This window comes from Panthera tigris, chromosome D3 (assembly GCF_018350195.1).
Source record: "Panthera tigris isolate Pti1 chromosome D3, P.tigris_Pti1_mat1.1, whole genome shotgun sequence".
Classification (NCBI taxonomy): Eukaryota; Metazoa; Chordata; class Mammalia; order Carnivora; family Felidae; genus Panthera; species Panthera tigris.
This window is the reverse complement of record NC_056671.1, coordinates 8,357,419-8,378,104: the sequence shown is the minus strand read 5'-3', so window position 1 is coordinate 8,378,104 and position 20,686 is coordinate 8,357,419. Positions and strand designations below refer to the sequence as shown.

At 39.7% G+C, this 20,686-nt stretch overlaps 2 protein-coding genes across 7 annotated transcripts; one reads left to right on the top strand and one right to left on the bottom strand.

Moving 5' to 3' along the window:
• The first annotated feature begins 60 nt into the window (after positions 1–60).
• Positions 61–8,729, top strand: VPS29 (VPS29 retromer complex component). 2 transcript variants are annotated; one of them, XM_007079597.3, is made up of 5 exons: positions 61–154; positions 2,443–2,454; positions 4,713–4,904; positions 7,772–8,007; positions 8,242–8,729. In XM_007079597.3, exons 1-5 carry the CDS (start codon positions 152–154, stop codon positions 8,357–8,359), a joined length of 561 nt encoding a protein of 186 aa, XP_007079659.1. In that variant the 5' UTR covers positions 61–151; the 3' UTR covers positions 8,360–8,729. The 2 variants fall into 2 exon arrangements, with proteins under 2 accessions (XP_007079659.1, XP_007079660.1); XM_007079598.3 differs by lacking the exon at positions 2,443–2,454 and having other exon boundaries at positions 69–154.
• Positions 8,730–10,037: 1,308 nt separating this feature from the next.
• FAM216A (family with sequence similarity 216 member A) lies at positions 10,038–20,590 on the bottom strand. 5 transcript variants are annotated; one of them, XM_042962358.1, is made up of 7 exons: positions 20,451–20,590; positions 18,446–18,480; positions 14,597–14,712; positions 12,953–13,082; positions 12,690–12,873; positions 12,048–12,130; positions 10,038–10,412 (listed from the first exon to the last, which is right to left on the bottom strand). In XM_042962358.1, exons 1-7 carry the CDS (start codon positions 20,531–20,533, stop codon positions 10,297–10,299), a joined length of 747 nt encoding a protein of 248 aa, XP_042818292.1. In that variant the 5' UTR covers positions 20,534–20,590; the 3' UTR covers positions 10,038–10,296. The 5 variants fall into 5 exon arrangements, with proteins under 5 accessions (XP_042818292.1, XP_042818291.1, XP_007079654.1 ...); XM_042962357.1 differs by having other exon boundaries at positions 18,440–18,480; positions 20,451–20,589; XM_007079592.3 differs by lacking the exon at positions 20,451–20,590 and adding an exon at positions 20,063–20,392 and having other exon boundaries at positions 12,953–13,079; positions 18,440–18,480.
• Positions 20,591–20,686: the final 96 nt, after the last annotated feature.

Sequence of the window (20,686 nt, the reverse complement as noted above, 5' to 3'; positions counted from 1 at the left end):
TGACGTCGCGGAAGGGCCTGTACGGGCCCCCGTAGGCCGTCTCCCGTCGACCTCCTCTGTCATTGGTTGAGAGCGAGGTGGGCGGGTCGCCCCGGAGCCCGAGGAAGAAGGCGGCGGCGGCGGTGGTGACTGAGCGCAGCCCTGTGACAGGATGGTGAGGAGTGCAGATGCGGCGGCCGAGGCCTAGCTCTCGGCCGCGGTGCTGCATCGTTGGGAGACGTTGGGAGTCTCGGAGCGAGGGCATGGGCGATCTCGGGGGCGTGGCGGGCGCAGCCCAGGTCCGGGCCTGGAGAAGGCCCAGGGGGAGGGCAGGGGAGGATCAGGGGCAGCCACCGCTGGGTGCGGCCGGCTCGCACCCCCGCCCCAGGGACCAGAGGACGTCCGAGGGGGGAAAGGGCCCCCCTCAGCGACTCGTCCTGTCACGAGACCCGCGCGCCCGAGCCGGGAAAGACCTTTGGGCCTGGTCCTCTAGCTCCTGAGAAAGGGGCATGGTCCCCTCCGTTTCCAGACGTTTCCCTACTCCTTTCCCTTGAAAGGCACCTCCCGCTGGTGAGGGTATACCAGTTGCCTGCCGCTTGCGTGGAAAGCTGGCTTCTCGGATGCAAAATGGGAACTAACGAGCAGAATCCCCTATCCATTTTAGTTTGCCGTCCGAGAAAAGGGAATACAAACTATCCCCTTAGCCCCTGCAATTTAGTGCAGCTGCCATTGAAAATTGGTAGTGAGTCCTCAAAGGACTGGATGTGGCTCTTAGAATGCCTGGAACCGTTGTTTCCTTAATGGTTTAGGAGATCCTTGAAATTGGAAACATTTGTGAATGTGTACATTCTTTCCGGGTAAGGAGCCAGTGTGGGTGCCGGGGCGGGGGGTAGTTTGTGGAGCTTTACCTCGTCAGACTCATCGGACTGCCCTGCCCGCTTCAAGGCCAAACCCCACCCGCTGGCCTCCAGTAGGTGTCCGCCCCTGCGACCGTCTTATATAAAAACTCGGGAGCTGCTGCTGGAGAGGACTCCGAGCCACGATCAGATTTTCAAAGGTGTCCTTCACTCCCTGAAAAGTTAACCTGTTCAGAAGGAGCTCTGATTATCTCGGTGTTTGTGTTGGTGAGGGTAACTGTAAAGGGACTTCTATTTCTGATGGGCATCCATTGCACGTTTTAAGATTCCCACGATTGTGTGACAAGCATAGCCTTGGAGGTGGTTGTAGACGTGACAGCCAAAGATTTATGGTCTGTGCGTCTTTGTATATGTGAAAGGTTTTTAACCCCGTCTTTTGATTTTTGCTTCTCAGCAGACTCCAGTTTAGAGTGATCGGTTTACAATAATTTTGAGGCAGCTATTCCTGAGAGAAGAGGACATATGATTCCATACTCATGTTCCTGAAGGGTTTTTTGAGAAATGAACACTTTAAAAAAAAAAAATTTTTTTTTTTTAACGTTTATTTATTTTTGAGACAGAGAGAGAGAGAGCATGAACAGGGGAGGGTCAGAGAAAGAGGGAGACACAGAATCTGAAACAGGCTCCAGGCTCTGAGCTGTCAGCACAGAGCCTGACGCGGGGCTCGAACTCACGGACCATGAGATCGTGGCCTGAGCCGAAGTCGGATGCTCAACCGACTGAGCCACCCAGGCGCCCCGAGAAATGAACACTTTTTAAGGGGAGTTACACTGGAACATTACTTGTCACGTGAGATAGAACTGGGCATAATTTAGCATTAGCGGACTCTTTCATGATTAAAAACGTTTTATTTGGCAAAGTAGACTAGAAATATTCAACACCTGGTATACAGGGTCTGTGGGCAGCAAATTCAGGTGTGGAGAAGGTCCAGTTGTAGCTGGAGGAATGTGTTTGGTTTTGTATCTTTCGTTGGTGGCTTCATCACTTGATAATGTATTCATAGTGCTGTGTTAGATCTTCTATGCAAAATAATGATCTAGCTGCAGCATAAATTTTCCAACTACTAGAATTTTGAGCATAAGAGAATTAAAATCAGTATACTTGAGGCATTAGTCCTTACGCATCCAGAAAATGTTAGCTTTCATTTACATTGTTACTGGTGAATTTTCCAAATTGTTTTACAAAATTTGAAACAGAACAGGAAACAAAAGAGATTGGAATCATGGTAGAGAAGAGTAGAAGTAGAAAAAATCGACAAGGCAAATTTCTTTTACAGTGCGTTTGTGTGTGTGTGTGTCCGTGTGTGTGTCATGTTTAAAAATACAGCAAATGGTTCTTTTGGTATTGTTTTGAGCAAAGCCAATTTTTAACATTTTCTTTCATAACACTCAGAAATCATTAACAAGTGTTTGCATATTCATTTGATATGAGTTTTTGTTGCTCTGTTTTTGGTTTGTTTCTTTTCGTTGCTTTCTTTTAACATTGGTCATGTTTCACCCTTTTTTTTCATTCCCCTGTCTGCAATCAACTTCTTCATTCCACTAAGGCTGGGCACAGAGTAAGTTTCTTCTCTTAGCTCCTACTAACAATGGTGGTCGGGTGGCTGATTACTGGGATTTCACCCTTTTACAATCTATCAAATAGGAAATAACCAAATTCCTATGCTTTGATTGGGTTGGTTCTTTATTTAAATTTAACAAAGCTGCCATTTCTAGGATCTTTTGCTGTCTCAAAAGACTACAAACTTTGCCTAACCTGAACTGTCAAAAGTGTGGAATTTGGGCAAGGACGTTCTTCAGAGTATGACATTTGTTATGTGACACTATCTCCCCTATAACTTAGTCATCTATATGAAATGAGAGTCTTACTAAGAATCTTTACTAGTTTGAGATAATTTTTGTTTGGTCATTCATATAGTTATAGCTTTAGACTGCTAATATCTTTAGACTTAGGCATAATCCGTAATATGTGATAGAATTTAGGTCATCAGTCATTATAAAGTAGCGTGTCTTACTAATATTCTTTCTAGCACATTCAGATTCAACAGCTGATTATCAGTCCCAAAGATTTTGGACCTGCTATATATAGACGTATTCCCTTTTACGAGTAGTTGGAGGGTTTTTTTTTTTAATATAGACATCTATTTTCTACCTTTTTCTCAAATGCCAGCTTCCCACATTAACTATGTACTTCAATCCATATCTGAAGGGATCCCCCTCTAAAGATGAAGATTGTTCTGTCTCCAGGTACTTTTGCATTGATTACCAGTGAGGGTGGAAACTTCATAGTGGTCTTTAGTTTTACATTAAGATGTTTTATCCACCAAGATCTGGATTGAAACAATTAAGTCATTGAACAAATAACCAGCTGAAACCACACTTTAAAAAGAAGAAACTTATTTAACAATTTCTTTTAAAGTATGCTAATTGTGTAACCTCGTGTTACCTCAGTTACTCTGTGTCCTGATAACAGTTCCTTTCCTTTGTAATCATGTTGATATTTGTTGCAAGATGAATCAAGTTTGTTTTAGTAATAATTTTAGTTTGACACATTTTCATTTTTGATTAATTTCAGTTTACAAAGTCTATGGTGGCAAAACTATTTTCTGATTGTATCGTATTTATTTAATGTTTTCTTTCTCAATATTAAGGAATAGTCATGCCTTCTTTAAAAGCAGTTAAAGGGCATGTACATTTATGGATGGAATGTCTGTGTGGGAAAACATCCTGTTACAGAATGAGGGTGTTTATACTAATCAACATAAGAAATTGATTATTGTCCTTTGGGGGGCAGATATTACTTCAAAATGACCTTTTGACAATATTCCATTAAATGACTGAATCAAATAATGTTTATATTCAAATCTTGAATTTTCAAAATTAAAATTTTACAGGATTGAGGTTTTTATTTATTCTTTTATACTTAAGTGCAAAATTTATTTTTGTCATCTGAGACTATGTTGCAACTCTAAACCACCTCCTGCTAAATTCATGACTTATTTAGTTGATCTCTTTTTTGTTTTGTTTTGTTTTAATCTCTAATGCACATGAAAGACTGTGAAAATGTTATTTTAAATTTGGGAACCAAACTGAGGGTACATAGGCAATTTAATCTAGACAGTAGAAATATGACAGGATTTTTAATAAGGAAAGAAGATAACAGAGATCATAATTCAAAAGCACGTGTTTGTCCTATCGAAACTCTTTGAAGCATAGGCTGTTTTTATTCCTATATACTGTAGAACTAATTGTTTTAAGTAAAATATTATAAATTTTGGCTACTGCTCCTCCATATAGTTTAGTAAACAGTCTAGTAAACATAAATTACAGAATTAAGTTTTTTCTCTATCACTACATTTTTAGCAATTCTCTTTATTAATGTTCCTGGAACATTGGAATCAGTATATTAGGTTTTACATTATAGCTGGAGAACTAGGAATTACCGTATCACACCTCAAAAATGCCAAATCCCATAGGACCCAGTAGTGTATTTTTCATTTTGCAATTTTTTAAGTGTCATTTATAGGTCTCTAAATGAATTGCTTTAGAAAGCCCAATTTTATTCTTGGTAAATTGAATGATGACCTGTATTGTGAATGCACACCTATTTATGACCAAAATAAGGTTGATTAGAACAGAGTAGGTTACCATATGTGTGTTTGTTTAAATGGTCATGTTAAGAACTGTATGGATAACTTCTGCTCTTATGGGTTCTGGAATCTCTGCTTAATTTAATTTAAAAGGGGAGTTAAGAGAGAACATCTTGTTTTGACATCATGTTTGACATGACACCTTGTCTCACCTTGACACTTTAAAGTTGGTGTTGGTATTAGGAGACCTGCACATCCCACACCGGTGCAACAGTTTGCCGGCTAAATTCAAAAAGCTGCTGGTGCCAGGAAAGATTCAGCACATTCTCTGTACTGGAAACCTTTGCACCAAAGAGAGTTATGACTATCTCAAGACTCTGGCCGGTGATGTTCATATTGTGAGAGGAGACTTCGATGAGGTGATGTATTTCTCTTTCCATTCACAACTATTTCTTTTTCTTAATTCTTACATATATAAGCTTTATTCTTTACACCTTAGTTTTTCAACTGTGAAGGTCTTTTGTTGTTAACATCCCAAATGCAGTTTTTTAAGCTTATTTATTTATTTTGAGCAAGGCGGGGGGGGGGGGGGAGTGGGGGGGGGGAGCGGCAGGGAGAGAATCCCAAGGAGGCTCCACACACTGAATGAGCCTGACATTGGGTTCGATCCCATTACCGTAAGTAAGATCATGACCTGAGCGGAAATCAAGTCGTTGGATGCTCAACCAACTAAGCCATGCAGGTGCCCCCCAAATACCAATTTCCTACACATACTTGTTTCTTACTCTTTGCAAGTCACTGATAGTAGATTACTCAATAAGCATATTAAATACTTGTTCTGACTAAATTGATATGGACTAAAAGTGATTGTGTTGCTATTTTTTGTAGTGATATCATTTAGTTTATAAAGTTTTTTTTTTAATTTTTTTAATGTTTATTATTTTTGAGAGAGAGTGCGAGCAGAGGAGGGGCAGAGAGAGAGAGAAGCAGGCTCCAGGCTCCTAGCTGTCAACACGGGACCCGATGAGGAGCTCGAACTCACAAACTGTGAGATCATGAAGTCAGATGCTTAACTGACTGAGACACCCAGGAGCCCTATAAAGTTTTTATTACTTCTCACCACCACCTCTACTACCCTGTTCCAAGCCACCATATCACTCTTATATTCCAGCTTTCTCATTCTACCCTTCCTTCCTCCACAATTTGTTCTCTAAGTAGCAACCAGTGTGATCCTTTTTAGGCGAAGTAACATCACATCACCACTCTGCTGAAAACCCTGCTGTGGCTCCCTAACTCCAGGGTTGACAATAAAGGGGCATGAGGAAGTTTTGAGGACTTGATAGAACTGCTCTGGGTTTGATTGTGGCAGAGCTTACATGACTATATTTGTCAAAAACCCTTGAATTGTACACTAAAAAGGGTAAATTTACTGTATGTGAATTATACCTCAATAAACCCGACTTTAAGGAAAAAAGTTAGAAGGTCTGGGATTCCAGCTTTGCCCATTAGTTAATAATGAGATTTTAGGCAAATTACATCCTCTTAGTTTCCTCTCACGTAAATGATTGGAATAGATGATTTTTAAGGCCCTACTCATACTAACACTGTATGATTTAGCATGATAAATCTGATTCTAGTGTAAAAAATTGCCTTTTATTTCTGGGAATATAAGCTTTTTCATAAATTAACTTAATTGGTGCTGTTTAATGGGATTCCTTTATATCAAACTGAGTAAGTATAGTGTCTTTTTCTTTTTTTAGTGGATTAAAAAAAAAAAAAAGAGTTCAGGGATACCTGGGTGGTTCAGTCAGTTTAGCATCTGACTCTTGGGTTTCAGCTCAGGTCATGATCTTGTCGTTCATGAGTTTGAGCCCTGCATCAGGCTCTGCACTGACAGTGAGGAGCCTGTTTGGGATTTTCTCTGTCTCCCTCCGTCCCTCCTTTGCACACGTTCTCTCCCCCCTCTCTCAAAATAAATAACTTAAAAAAATAAAATAAATTAAAAAAAGATTTCGGGTAACTTTCCACCTGAGAGCAAAAGACAGGGAAATGAGAAGGAAGGCACAGACTTCTTGTCAATAATTAGAATATAGGTTTGGTTTGTTAAAAACATATTTGGGTTTCTGCTTGTGTTATGCTAAAGACAGTTTCAGTAGCAAGAATTAAAATTTTTTGCTTCTGATTGCTAAATTCACAGACCCTGGAGCCATACGACCAGGGTTTAGATCTTGGCTCAACCACTTATTACTAAGGTGTGACCTTAAGCAAGTTATTTTAACCTCTCTGTGCCTCAGTTTCCTCATCCATAAAATGGGGGTCATAACAGAAGCTACCTTTTAGGATTGTTTGTAAGTATTAAATAGGTTGATGTTTATAAAGCCCTTGGGATAGTGCCTGCTTCATACTAAGTACTGAATAAGTGTTAACTATCATTATTATTTGAAACCATCTATATAATTATTAAAGCCTGGGATATAATTTGAACACATCTAGCTTATAGGTCGTATGCCTAGAATTCTTAGGTAGAGGAAACTCACAAATTTGGGGGAGTAATTATTCTCCACAGCATGCCCCAAAGAACCTATATTCTACAAAAAAAAAAAAAAAAAAAAAAAACAAAACACAAGAAAGGGATTGCATGGTAAATTCCAGTTTACCTGGAGTAAGTTATGTTTTGAGCATAGTTGTAGCCTTAGAGACTGAAGAGAAATCAAGTATTTAACAAATGGGGGTGCCTGGGTAGCTCAGTCAGTTAAGCATCTAACTTTGGCTCAGGTTATGATCTCATAGCTCATGAGTTTGAGCCCTGCGTAGGGCTCTGTGCTGACAGCTCAGAGTCTGGAGCCTGCTTCGGATTCTGTGTCTCCCTCTCTGTCCCTCCCCTGGTTGTGCTCTCTCGCTCAGAAATAAGCATTTAAAAATATATATTTAATAGGGGTGCCTGGGTGGTCAGTTGGTTGGGTGTCTGACTTTGGCTCAGGTCATGATCTAGTGGTCCGTGAGTTCAAGCCCCGTATTGGGCTCTGTGCTGACAGCTCAGAGCCTGGAGCCTGCTTTGGATTCTGTGTCTCCCTTTCTCTCTGACCGTCCCCTTCTCACACTCTCTTTCTCTCTCAAAAATAAACATTAAAAAATTTTTTTAAATATGTATATATTTAATAAATGTATTGGTTGTGGAGCACTGTATCCAAACATCCATATGAGATTGAATGTTTAAGCAGGTTGTTTTTTAAACATAAGTATCTCTGAAATATATATATGTTTTCATGTCTGTTTCTTATCTTAGAATCTGAATTATCCAGAACAGAAAGTTGTGACTGTTGGGCAGTTCAAAATTGGTTTGATCCATGGGCATCAAGTTATTCCTTGGGGAGACATGGCCAGCTTAGCCCTGTTGCAGAGGCAGTTTGATGTGGACATTCTTATCTCGGGACACACACACAAATTTGAAGCATTTGAGCATGAAAATAAATTTTACATTAATCCAGGTTCTGCCACTGGAGCATATAATGCCTTGGAAACGTGAGTAGGAATTTGGGGATTTTTTAAAGTTAATAATTGCATGTGTCGTGTTTCATAAAGGAGAAATGCAGCCATTTCAGTGATAGCCTTTGTGGCATTCTTCTTTGGGTGATTATTCTATTTAATAGGTACCAACTCGAATTCTCCTTGAATCCAAATTGTCATTGTAAATTGAAATTTTTAGTGCGGTGCTTTTTAGTACAAAACACTGACATTATTTATATTTTCTTTCAGAAACATTATTCCTTCATTTGTGTTGATGGATATCCAGGCTTCTACAGTTGTCACTTATGTGTATCAGCTAATTGGAGATGATGTGAAAGTAGAACGAATTGAATACAAAAAATCTTAAAAGCCAGGCCTATCTTGGTGTTTTTTTTTTTTTCATTCCCTGTTCAAATCAAGTAATTAAACATTTATGAGCCACAGAATTGTATCACTTTTATAATATTTTGCAGTAAAATATAATATCTTCTGTTAATACAGTGTTCCAAGCTTCTTATAAACTGTTAAGAATATATTCCGTTCCCGTATATGATTTATATGAAAAAATGTCCACCACCCAGTAAATGGTCACGTGTTAAGAAAAATTTATCCTTGTAAATATCTTCAAAGTTGATATTTGGAACTTTATTACAAAAGTAGTGCATGAGGAAAAAGAATCTAGACTTTCTTGTATACATTTTTCTCTTCACTAATAAACAATTAACCTTTCATTTATACTTTCTTGGTAAACTTGTTTTAATTTTTTAAAATCATAAAAGGGGTGACTGGCTGGTCAAGCATCCAACTCTTAATTTTGGCTTGGGTCATGATCTCACAGTTTGTGAGATCTGTGCTGACAAGGCAGAGCCTGTTTGGGATTCCTGCCCCCCCCCCCCCCCACCTCTCCCCTGCACCTGTGTGTGTGCGTTCTTTCTCTCTCTCTCTCTCTCTCTCAAAATAAATAAACTTTAAAAAAAAGAAATAAAATAGGCTCCTGGGTGGCTCAGTCGGTTAAGCATCTGACTTTGGCTCAGATCATGATCTCGTGGTTCATGGGTTTGAGCCCCGCATTGGGCTCTCTGCTGTCCGTGTGGAACCCACTTCACTTCCTCAGTCTCTCTCTCTCTCAAAAATAAATACGCATTTTTTTTTAAAGTTAAAAATTCTTGGGGCGCCTTGGGTGGCTCAGTCAGTTGACCGTCCGACTTCAGCTCAGGTCATGATCTCACAGTCCATGGGTTCGAGCCCTGCATCGGGCTCTGTGCTGACCACTCAGAGCCTGGAGCCTGCTTTGGATTCTATGTCTCCCTCTCTCTCTGCCCCTTCCCCGCTCATGCTCTGTCTCTCTCTCTCTCAAAAATAAATAAAACATTAAAAAATAATAAATAAAAAAAATAAAGTTAAAAATTATTTTAAATAAAAAATAAAAGGAAATTAAATGCACCTAGGCATTAAAGTGATGAGGTAGATGGAGTGACCTTTCAGGGTGCTCTCATTTCTTACAACATTCTGGGTCATAATGTTGGGCTCAGATTTGATTTTCCAAAGAATATACTATATTGACATATTAAATCAGCAATAATTCCTCAAACTGTTGCTTTAAATTGCCCTATTCCTATTTTTCAAGTTTTAACTGTGTGTGTTTATGTGTATGTGTGTATACGTATTTTTTTAAACAGTAATGTTTAGAAATTCCGGAAGCACACTAGAGTGAATACATAATGTAAAGAATCCTCTGATTAGTACAGTTACTCCCAACTCTAGCTTGAGAGGCCAAGTGTGTGTGTGGCAGTTTTCATGAAATAGGACAAATTGATATTTTTAAGTTGTTTTCAAGCAGCAAATACTTATTAAGCACCTTCTTTACAAATCAGGGTGCTATGTCTATCAAGTGCTGTTCTGTATCAGGATATTTCAGGGCTTTCCTTAGCCCAGTCAAGAAAATAATTTGTAGGGAATTCCAATGTTGCTGTTTTAGGACTTACTGTAAGCAGAAAAATAATTATACAATTTACCTCTCAGGGTTAAAGAAAAATAATTCAATCTTAAGCCACAAGAAAATTTTTAATTGTATCTAGCTAGAAATACAAGCAAATATTACACATAAATTTTATTACACAAGTATCAATTAGCACATGGAACTACATCAAACCAATTACACTGTTGTAAAAGTTTCTGAACAAACTAAAATTACTTAATGACTTACTGGTGAATAACAATACTATCCTAAATGTAGAGAGAGGACACAATTCACAACCCCAACCCCCCACCTTTGGCACCTCATTGACTCACAAGACAAGATTGTCAAGTTAACATCACATGTTCTTGTTCTTCAATTGACATTGATTGCATATACTTATTTAGTAAATCTTCTTCCTTTTTTTCTTCATTCATGTATGATTCAGAATCATTTGTAGAAACTGAAAGGAAAATAAATTTATAATATCTGTTTTGGAAATAAAGTTGTATTTCATCCTGAATATTGAGATCTGTACATAAGAACAACCTTCAAAATGGCCTACCTTAGTAATAACCTTTCGCAGAAATAAATGGCCTGCAATTTTCAAAACTTAATCACTTCTCCCTTCCCCCAAATCTCTTAACTTTGTAAAATAAGAGTCTTAGTAAGTACTGTATTCAGGGCAACTTATAGCAAATTCTCTGTTACTGAGTCTTGTTTTCTCTTTGCTTTCAAAATCTCTTGGTTATGCGAAAGTTACGGCTTCAGCAGTCTCATCTCAGTAAGCCTGAAGTCCTTGCCCATCTCCCTTCCATTGGTGACCACAGACACTTTCCCCCTATCTGCACTGCAGTTCATCCAGCTATTCTTTCTGGACCCAGACTTACTTTTTCCCCTGCCATTTCCCTCGGACAGGTATACTATGGTATTTAAGCAGAGCTGAGCAGCACTGTCATACAGCAAGGAGCCAGGAGTGCAGAAGGGCTAACTTCCCCACTTCCTTCCTACCCACTTCTCTACTCATTGTGTAGCAACTAGGAAATTGTTTAACTTCCACTTAGTCCTCTCCACGTTATCAATTCTGAGGAATACTTCTGAGCATTCCATCTTTCTTCCTCTTTTGCCTTTTTCATTTTGTGGTATTCTGTACTTGTGATAGAAGGATCCTTTATGCTGATTCTTACCAAGTCTAGATTTTTCTGAGTTGCCCCATAAAATTGTGATAATGTCACTTGGTTGGCTTGCTTCCACTGGGTTGTTGAATATTAAACAAAATGATATAGGTGATACAGCCCTTTGTAAACTATGATGCTATATAAAATATGTTGTCCATCCAAAAATGACACTATCTCATAAAAATGCTATGGCTTAAAAAACTCATGTTTGTGGCTGTGAGTTCTCAGAAATTCATTCTCTGTTAAGTCTCCGACCGTGATATTATGAATACCTTTGTTTAGAATTAGAAGTGCCTTGAATTTTACTCCCCTCAGCAGCATGTCCATTTAGATAAACGCAGAAACTATATTTCATATTTATTTTATTTGGAGAATTAAAAGCAAATAATATTCTATATTTTTAATGTCTTCTGTAATAGAAATGAAACTATATTGGGTTAATATTTTTTAAGCACGGGGCACCTGGGTGGCTAAGTCTGTTGAGCATCTGATTTTGGCTCAGGTCATGATCTCTGGTTCATGAGTTAAAGTCCTGCATCTGGCTCTCTGCTGTTGGTGCAGTCTGCTTCAGATCCTCTGTCCCTGTCTGTCTCTGCCCCTTTCCTGCTCACACTCTCCCTCTCAAAAATAAACATTTAAAAAATGTATTTTTTAGCATAAGATCTTTAAAAATGCTATTTTAAAATTCCGTGTTTAAAAAAGCGGGGGGCACCTGGGTGGCTCAGTCAATTAAGCGTCCGACTTTGGCTCAGGTCATGATCTCGCGGCCTGTGAGTTTGAGCCCTGTGTCAGGCTCTGTGCTGACAGCTCAGAGCCTGGAGCCTGCTCCGAGTTCTGTCTCCCTCTCTCTGCTCCTCCTCCACTCATGCTCTCTTTCTCTCTCAAAAATAAACATTAAAAAAAAAAAAATCCACATTTACCTGATTGCATGAACAGTCTGCCTGGTTTTCTAAAAATCTTCAGTGACTTACATCTTGTTTTGGATGCATATCCAGTTTTTAAACTGTAAGAAAGAGAAGTATCTTAATTGGAGCCAGTGAAATGAACAACTGTCTAATGCATGTAGAAGACCATACAAATTCTTTTTATTAAGCTGCCAGTATCACCAAACAGACTCTTTCAATCTCTGAATTCTCCTGCGACTTATTAACCCTGAAATGCAAAGCTCACTATTGTAGTACAGGTTGAATAATCAGGCTTATTTTCTTTTTTCTTTCCTTTTTTGTTTATAGTAGTCCCCTGTGCAGAAGCAACCATATGCTCCTTTTGGAAGTGTTTGTATTATTTTAAATTTGAGTGGGAATTACTAAAAAGGGCAGTCTTCCATATTTCTAGCTGATCAAGAAATTTTTACAATTCCACAAAAGATGTTCTAAAAGGAGTGGCATATTCCAGTCAGATCAGCAAAGAGACCATAAGATAACATCCTTTTGTGCTTTTTGTCTAACCTACTCTGAATGTAGCAAAATGAACATATTAGGAAACAAGCTTTCATCTCATTTAGCTACCCTTCAGATAAAATTGGGATATATTTTCCTCCTTTTAAACAGTAAGAAACAGACCCTTCTTTGTTTCTCACTGGTCGCCAGAGTGAATGTTGCAGGATCATTTCAGGTGCAGGTGCAGCTGCGATGTTAGAAGGCCCCAAGTCCACTCTCTCCAACTGGTGTCGCCATGTGGTGCAGGGGTAATGCTGCTTTTGTGAGTAACGAGAACTGAGGCGGCTTCTGTGATGAGTGAAGATACCTGTCATACAGACCAGCTCTGTTAGAAGGCCCTCTTGTTTCTTGCCAGAACTAGTGAGAAACGAATGAGGTGCACCTGCCTGGCTTTTGTGAGTTGCGCTGGATCACATGCATATACTGCTTCTTCATTAATATCCGCAGGTAGTTTGCATTATAGATCTTAGCAATGCTGCACAGATAACGCTTCTGGCCTAAGGTGAGGTCTGGCTGCTAAAATACAAACAAGGTTTATAGGCATTGTAGAACAGAGGTTGCCAAGATTCTTTATCTGAAAGGCTGAATGTTCAGGACAGCTGAACCATCTGTATTTTTATTTATTCCAATTCAACTATCCTAATTTGTCCAAAAAGAGAAAGAAAGAAAAGAAAGAAAGAAAGAGAGAGAGAGAGAGAGAGAAAGAGAGGGAAGGAAGGAAGGAAGGAAGGAAGAAAGAAAAGAAAGAAAGAAAAGAAAGAAAGAAAAGAAAGAAAGAAAAGAAAAGAAAAGAAAAGAAAAGAAAAGAAAAGAAAAGAAAAGAAAAGAAAAGAAAAGAAAAAAGAAAAGAAAAAAGAAAGAAAAGGCCATTTAAACAGTACAAGTGACCCTGCCTCCTGTTTGCACTCAAGTGATTCAAATGCCCAATGAAGTTTGAGAACCAGTGATCTAGAAGAATAAGGAGAGTTGGGGCACCTGGGTGGCTCAGTTGGTTAAGTGTCCGACTTCGGCTCAGGTTGATCTGACAGTCTGTGAGCTCGAGCCCCGCTGTCAGTTCAGAGCCTGGAGCTTCCCTCTTGATTCTGTGTCTCCCTCCCTCTCTGCCCCTCCCCCACTCATGCTCTGTCTCTATCAAAACATGAATAAACGTTTAAAAAGGAAAAAAAAAAAAGGAGAGTAGAGATTCGCTGTTCTGTCAGTGAGACTTAGTTCCTGTGTGCCTCTCAGTGAATGTGGGCATCTTACCTTCCAAATATTTTTGAGGTATCATGTGGTTATCTCAACTACTCAACTACTCTACTTAGTCTTAACTAAAGAAATAGTCTTTTCTAGCACCAGAAGAATAACTGTGTTGAACAAACTGGGGAATAGTCTATCGGTCTTTGATGAAAGTAATTTTGACTTAAGATTTTCACTTGCTGATTTTAGAAGGTAACACTCACTTAAAATGCAAGGCTACACTGTGTCTGTATGTGTGTATACACACACGGGATTTACTGAACTGAACAGGTAATAAATTCAGTGAAAACTCAAAATGCTGGTCAAAAAAATCTGACCAATTTGCACAGATCTTTTGTAACCTTAATTTGCTTTCCTCTAACAGGGACACATCTGGCAGATATGACCTTTAATAGGTAACAGAGGTTCAACAGTTATAAAATGCTTATTGCCATTTTCTTTATTAGCTTGCCTCTAATTTTGCAGTCCTTCAGTGAAATCTAGGAGTTTGGGTTTCCATCTCTGGAATGTAACTTTCCTCAGGGCCATTAAGCTGAGTGAAGGTACATTAGATGTCAAGTATCATGAAGCCCTAAATGAACTCTTATGATGAGAAATCTATAATGATAAAATCCTTGCATACATTCCTGAGTTTACTCCACAGATATTTATGGAGTCCTAGACAATATGCTGGGTGTACCTTGTCTTCTCAAGTGCCTTACCCTCTAAGCAGCAGATCTCCAATAAAAAGTTCAGCTCTGAATACAAAGAATTTGGCATTTAAATAAAGCATTGGTATTTAGTTAGCATACCTTTAGAAAAGACGCATCTGTCATTGATTTAGGGATGTTAATTGCTTGAATTTGAGGAGTTTTCCATAACTCTTGCAGCTTGGCTATGTGTGTGTTGGGTCCATCTTTGATTCTGTCTGTGGGCAGGACATTATTAGGTGAATTTCATGAGCAAAGATGTACTCAATAAATTAATTATTAATATCTATATATTTACACATGTCCCTGACTACCCTGCAGTAGGAATATGAGTCACTCTGTTAAAGTTCAAAGGCTGTATGATATGCCATTTGGTTTTAGAGCATACAAAAGTCTAAGATATTTACAAATATTTTCTCTCTCTCTCTCTCTCTCTCTCTCTCTATATATATATATATATAATTATATATAGACTACATTATTTTGAACTCAGGTGAGATGCAAACTATGTTGTTTAGTTTATCGTATGTCAAACTATACTAGACAAGAATGTGCATGTAAGACTTGCACTTTAAAGATTTACAACAATATTTTATCATTCATTTGATTTTAGTATGTTAGTATTAAACTCAAGATAGAAGATAGAATAACACAAATTTTATACCTTTAATGAGGCAGTGTTAAAACACAAAGGGCTTTGCAGAAATTTACTAAAACTTATTTTTACATGGTTTCTGTTATTTCATGTTTTTAATACCGATGTGGGTAGACTAATAGTCTTTTAATACAAAATGCAATTTGAGACATATCTAGGAGAATGAAGCTAGTTTTCAGTTTCAGACATATTGAGATCAGTAACTTAATCTAGGGTAAAAACTTCATTAACAGTTTGGGGGAAAACAGTATCTGGTGAAATTTAACCAGGAAATAACACTTTGAAACACTCCCGAAGTCCCCACACACTCTCCCGCTCCAGGCAACCAGTGATGTGCTTTCTATCACTACAGTTAGTATCACTATAGAGTAGTTTGCATTTTCGTGAGTTTGATATAAATGTAAACATACAGCATATATTCTGTTTGTGTCTGGCTTCTTTCACTCAGCATAATTATACTGAAATCCATCTGTGTGATGTGTAACAATAGTTCATTCCTTTTTATTCTTGATATATATCTATCCACCTGTTGGTGACATTTGGGTTGTTTCCAGTTTTAGGCTATTACAAATAAAGCTGGCAGAACAGATTTTTAAGTTAAAAGTTTATATTCAGGGGCGCCTGGGTGGCTCAGTCGGTTGGGCGTCCAACTTTGGCTCAGGTCACGATCTCACGATTCGTGGGTTTGAGCCCCGCGTCGGGCTCTGTGCTGACAGCTCAGAGCCTGGAGCCCACTTTGGATTCTGTGTCTCCCTCTCTCTTTCTGCCCCTCCCCTGCCCACACCCTGTCTCTCTCCCTCTCAAAAATAAATAAACATTAAAAAATTAAAAAAAAAAAAAAAAAAAAAGTTTATATTCAGTAAGTTGAATTAAATAACCACACTTTTGTTTCAATATTGACAACAAAGTCCATTACAATTTTACATATTAAATTTTAGTTATTTATTTCTTCAGGATTTTGACAGGGATGCCTGGGTGACTCAGTTGGTCAAGCATCCGACTTCAGCTCAGGTCATGATCTCAGAGTTCAGGGATTCAAGCCCGGTGTCGGGCTCTGTGCTGATAGCCAAGAGCCTGGAGCCCAGAGCGGGCTTTGGATTCTGCGTCTCCCTCTCACTCTGCCCTTCCCCTGCTTGCACTCTGTCTCCCTCTCTCAAAAATAAATAAACATGTAAAAAATTTAAAAAAAGAAAAAGATTTTGACAAATTGGAGAGTTAATGCAGATAAGTAAGTGTTATATTTGCATACTAAAGGACTAACTAGTTTGCCAACAAAGAAACAATTATCTGGAAATTATGTCATTATGACCCTTAAAATATAATTTGGAATCTATAGTAATAAAAGCTTATTTTTTTTTTAAATCCTTTTTCGAGTGGTAAATGTGGGCTAATTATCTAAGACTATATCTTTTGTGTCCCTGCTATTCATTATTTCTGAGATGCGTATTATAGCCTGGACTAACATTTAACTTGTCAAAAGCTTGGTAGCATTTCTTCACAGAAAATTAAACATTTAAAGATAACAGTTAAACTCAGTGACAAACACCCAATTGAAAAATGAGCATAGGACTTGAATAGACTGGATGTCTCCAAATAAGACACACAAAAGGCCAATAAGCACAAGAAAAGATGCTCACTATTAGGGAAACACAAAGTAACAATGAAGTATCATTTCATACCCATAAGGGTAATTATCACAAAAAAAAAAAAAAAAATGAAGGTGTCTGGGTGGCTCAGTTGGTTAAGTGTCTAACTCTTGACTTCAGCTCAGGTCATGATCTCATGGTTCGTGAGTTTGAGCCCTGCATCGGGCTCTCTGCTAACAGCACAGAGCCAACCTGGGATTCTGTCTCCCTTTCTCTCTACCCCTCCTCTGCTTGCTCTCTGTCTCTTTCTCTCAAAATAAATAAAAACAAACTTGAAAAAATGAAAACAGGAGCGCCTGGGTGAGTCAGTTAAGCGGCTCAGGTCATGATCTCACAGTTCGTGAGTCTGAGCCCAAGTTGGGCTCTGAGCTGACAGCTCGGAGCCTGGGGCCTGATTCCGATTCTGTGCCTCCCTCTCTGCCCTTGTCCGCTTGAGCTCTGTCCCTCTTTCTCTCTTAAAAATAAACATTAAAAAAATTTTTTTAAACGAAAACAAGTGTTAGCTAGCATGTGGAGAAATTGGAACCCTGTGCGTTGCTGGTGAGAATGTAAAATGGTGCAGCGGCTGTGGAAACAGTGTGGTGGTTCCTCAAAAAATTAAATATAAAATTGCCATATGATCCAGCAATTTCATTTCAAGGCAACTACTTTATTTATACGTACATATGCATTTTTATGTACATACACATTGATACACGTCTGTGTTTTTCTGAGGTAACTGTAAGGACTATAAAATTTCCAAGGAAAAATAAAGTGAATCTAAGTTTATACATCATAGAATTGAAATTGCTCCCCTCACCGCAACCAGAAATTAGTGAGAGGCCTTTGGGGTTCTGTGTTACTCTCTTAATTCCAGCAGTTTTATCCTTTATTTCAAGTGAGAGGGAAAACAGCAGCAATGAGAAATATTTTACATCCTTTGAAGTTATTCTAGTCAGAACTTTTCCCTTCAATTTGTGTATAAACCCCAGGCCATACCTGGGACATTTCAAACATCAGTTACAAACACAATTCTTTTCAGATTCATTGCTATTTTGAAGTACTCTTTTTAAAATGCTTGATGTGGGGGGCGCCTGGGTGGCTCAGTCGGTTAAGCATCCTAAGCATCCACTTCAGCTCCAGTCATTGACCTCAAGGTTCTTGAGTCTGACCCCTGCATCAGGCTCTCTGCTGTGAGCACAAAACCCGCTTCAGATCCTCTGTACCCCTCTCTCTGCCCCTCCCCCATGTGCATGCGCACTCCTGTCAAAAGAAACAATTTTTAAAAAAATAAATACTTGATATTAGATATCTTAACAAGAGAAAAAAACCTGGATTGTTCTTTTTAATGTTTATTTATATCTGAAGGAGAGAGATACAGAGCATGAGGGGCAGAGGGAGAGGGAGACACAGAATCCGAAGCAGGCGCCAGGCTCCGAGCTGTCAGCACAGAGCCCGACGGGGGGCTCGAGCCCACGAACCGGGAGATCATGACCTGAGCCGAAGACGATGCCCAACTGACTGAGCCACCCAGGCACCCCCCAAAATTTTAAGTTCAGGATGCCAATAAAGTCTATTTTTAAAACTCCATTGTGTTTGTAGTTGTAGCAAAATCTCTAAACCGTGTTATTTATAGGTATTATCTGTTGTATATGCTCTACTCACCAATACCTTTGGAATTCTGATAATAAGAAAGTCCAGGTGATCTGTTGGGGAAAAAAAGATTTAAATAATATGCAATAATTGACAGCTTTATAAACATTAAAGAAAGCACATATTTTAGGGACGCCTGGGTGGCTGAGTCTGTTGAGAAACTCATTCTTAATTCAGGCTCAGCTGATGGTCTCCTCGTTGGTGGGTTTGAGCTCCCAGCCCGCTTGGAATCTTCTGTCTCAGTCTCCGTGTCTGCCCCTCCCCTACTCGCGCACAGGCACACTTTGCCTCAAAAATAAATAAATAAACGTATTTCTAAAAAGTATTTTAAATGAAAAAAGGGCAGTATCGAGTATGCTTTTTACTTTTCATGTCTCCGTCGACAGAACATCTTGTAAATTTTCTCCTCTAATCCTGGTTATATCCTAATGGCTCCGGGCTTTTTCAAAGTGAGTTATCTGAGGTTTTTACCATACTAGAAAGGATTTACTTTAAGCCAGATTTGGTCTTACTTTTATAGCCTTTTTAATCTAATTCCTACTTTGAGCTCAATAAAGTAGTTTGGGCTTCTGTGTCACCCGTGGCATTTTCTTGCTCTCTTTATTTTTAATCAAGTAACTTGCTATGGAGAAGACTATCTTGTTCTTTACTGTATGTAATTAAGGTGTACGGGAACTGATAAATTGGTCTGGAATATTTCTATGTTTGTGCAAGTTCTTTTTTCTTTTTTCAAATTAAGACAAAACTCCCTTCCTTGTCTCTTCCTTCCGTTTATTCAGTGACCAAGTGTTCATTTATCTCTTGATACATTTCGGATCCCACACTTTGTCAAGCACTGTAATGAACGGAAAAGAAAGACAAGACCACATCTTTAAAAGTCTTCAGTACCTTATGGTCATTTTGTTTTATACGGCAGGAGCCATGACTGTGTGCTGAATTGGAGAGAAACACCCGGCAGCTCTCACTTTTAGGTAATAACTGATGGAAGGGATGAGGAGGTACCGAAGACTAATTGTCTTCAGCATCCAGTAAATAATAGTAAAAACAAAACAAAACAATGAAAAAACAAAAAACAAACAAAAAAAACCCACCCTGCTTAAAATAAAATGGATTTATGAAGAAAAACTTATGTGGGAAGAAAATATCAAGATCAAGGTGCCTCTAATATCCCTAATTATCTGTCTCATTGGCTTTATGAATCCCTCGGACACGGAGGTGGCTAATGTCGCACATACGGCACTGATTTATTGACTTGAAAGTCCTCCGTTGAACCTCCCTTTCTGCTCTATCCCCCACCCCCTCTTTTTGTAGAGATCCTGTGACCAGACGGCATATTTTCCAGCAGGTTTCGCAGCGCCCCCTCGGGGCAGAAAAATGCACCCAGGCAATTGTCGCAATCACCGCGTTTAGTCATTGCACCAACACTCAACCTTATCTCACAAGCCCTTCCCCTAAACTGTGAGTCGGCTTCCATTTGTTCCACCCCGGCCACAACAAAGGTTCTCCCTCCTCTCGCTTCAGTGCACTGGGGACCAGTCTATTGGAGCAGTCAACTCCCACCCCCTCCTCCACTAGGGATCACGACCCAGGGTCGGTCGCCGTCCTCCCTAACCCGTCAGGGCCCCTCAGCCTCACCCGCCGCCGCCACCCTCGGTTCTGGCCACCGCGGGAGGCTCTGCAGAAGAGCTGCATTCTGTCCAGTCGGACACCGGACCCTGGCCCGGCATCTCCTCCCGGGTGCCCGGACCTCGAGCGGCGTGCGGAAGCGGCTTTCCCCTCTCCCCTCCCCCGTCAGCACGCGTGCGTCAGGCCGGGCGATATCGCGGGTGAAGAGGAGGACGCGGTATTCTAGCCCCCTCCGATGCGCTCCGGACACTGCCCGAATAGCTTCGGGAGAGCGGGGAGGGCAGATGCGCGACGCAGGAGTTAAATTGGGGGAGGGGCAGGAGTTCTTTAGTTGATCGCGCGCTTGCACGTTTGCATCTTTTTTGTGGAAGGGATCAGTCACGAGAAGGAAATATACCTGTCCCCTAAAACAGGAGGTGCCTTGCACCTTAGTATCCCAGACCCTTTCTTTACAAATTTGAAAATCTTGAGAGTCACCATATAGGTCAAACCTCGGTACACAAACCAAGGACCAAAGCCCCAAACTCAGCGATGCTGAGTGTGGTCCGTTAACCGTTATCACCAAGGCAACCAAGCGTCTCGAGCCTACCAACCGCCTATTTCCGTCAACTACTTCTGCGCACACGCGAACCG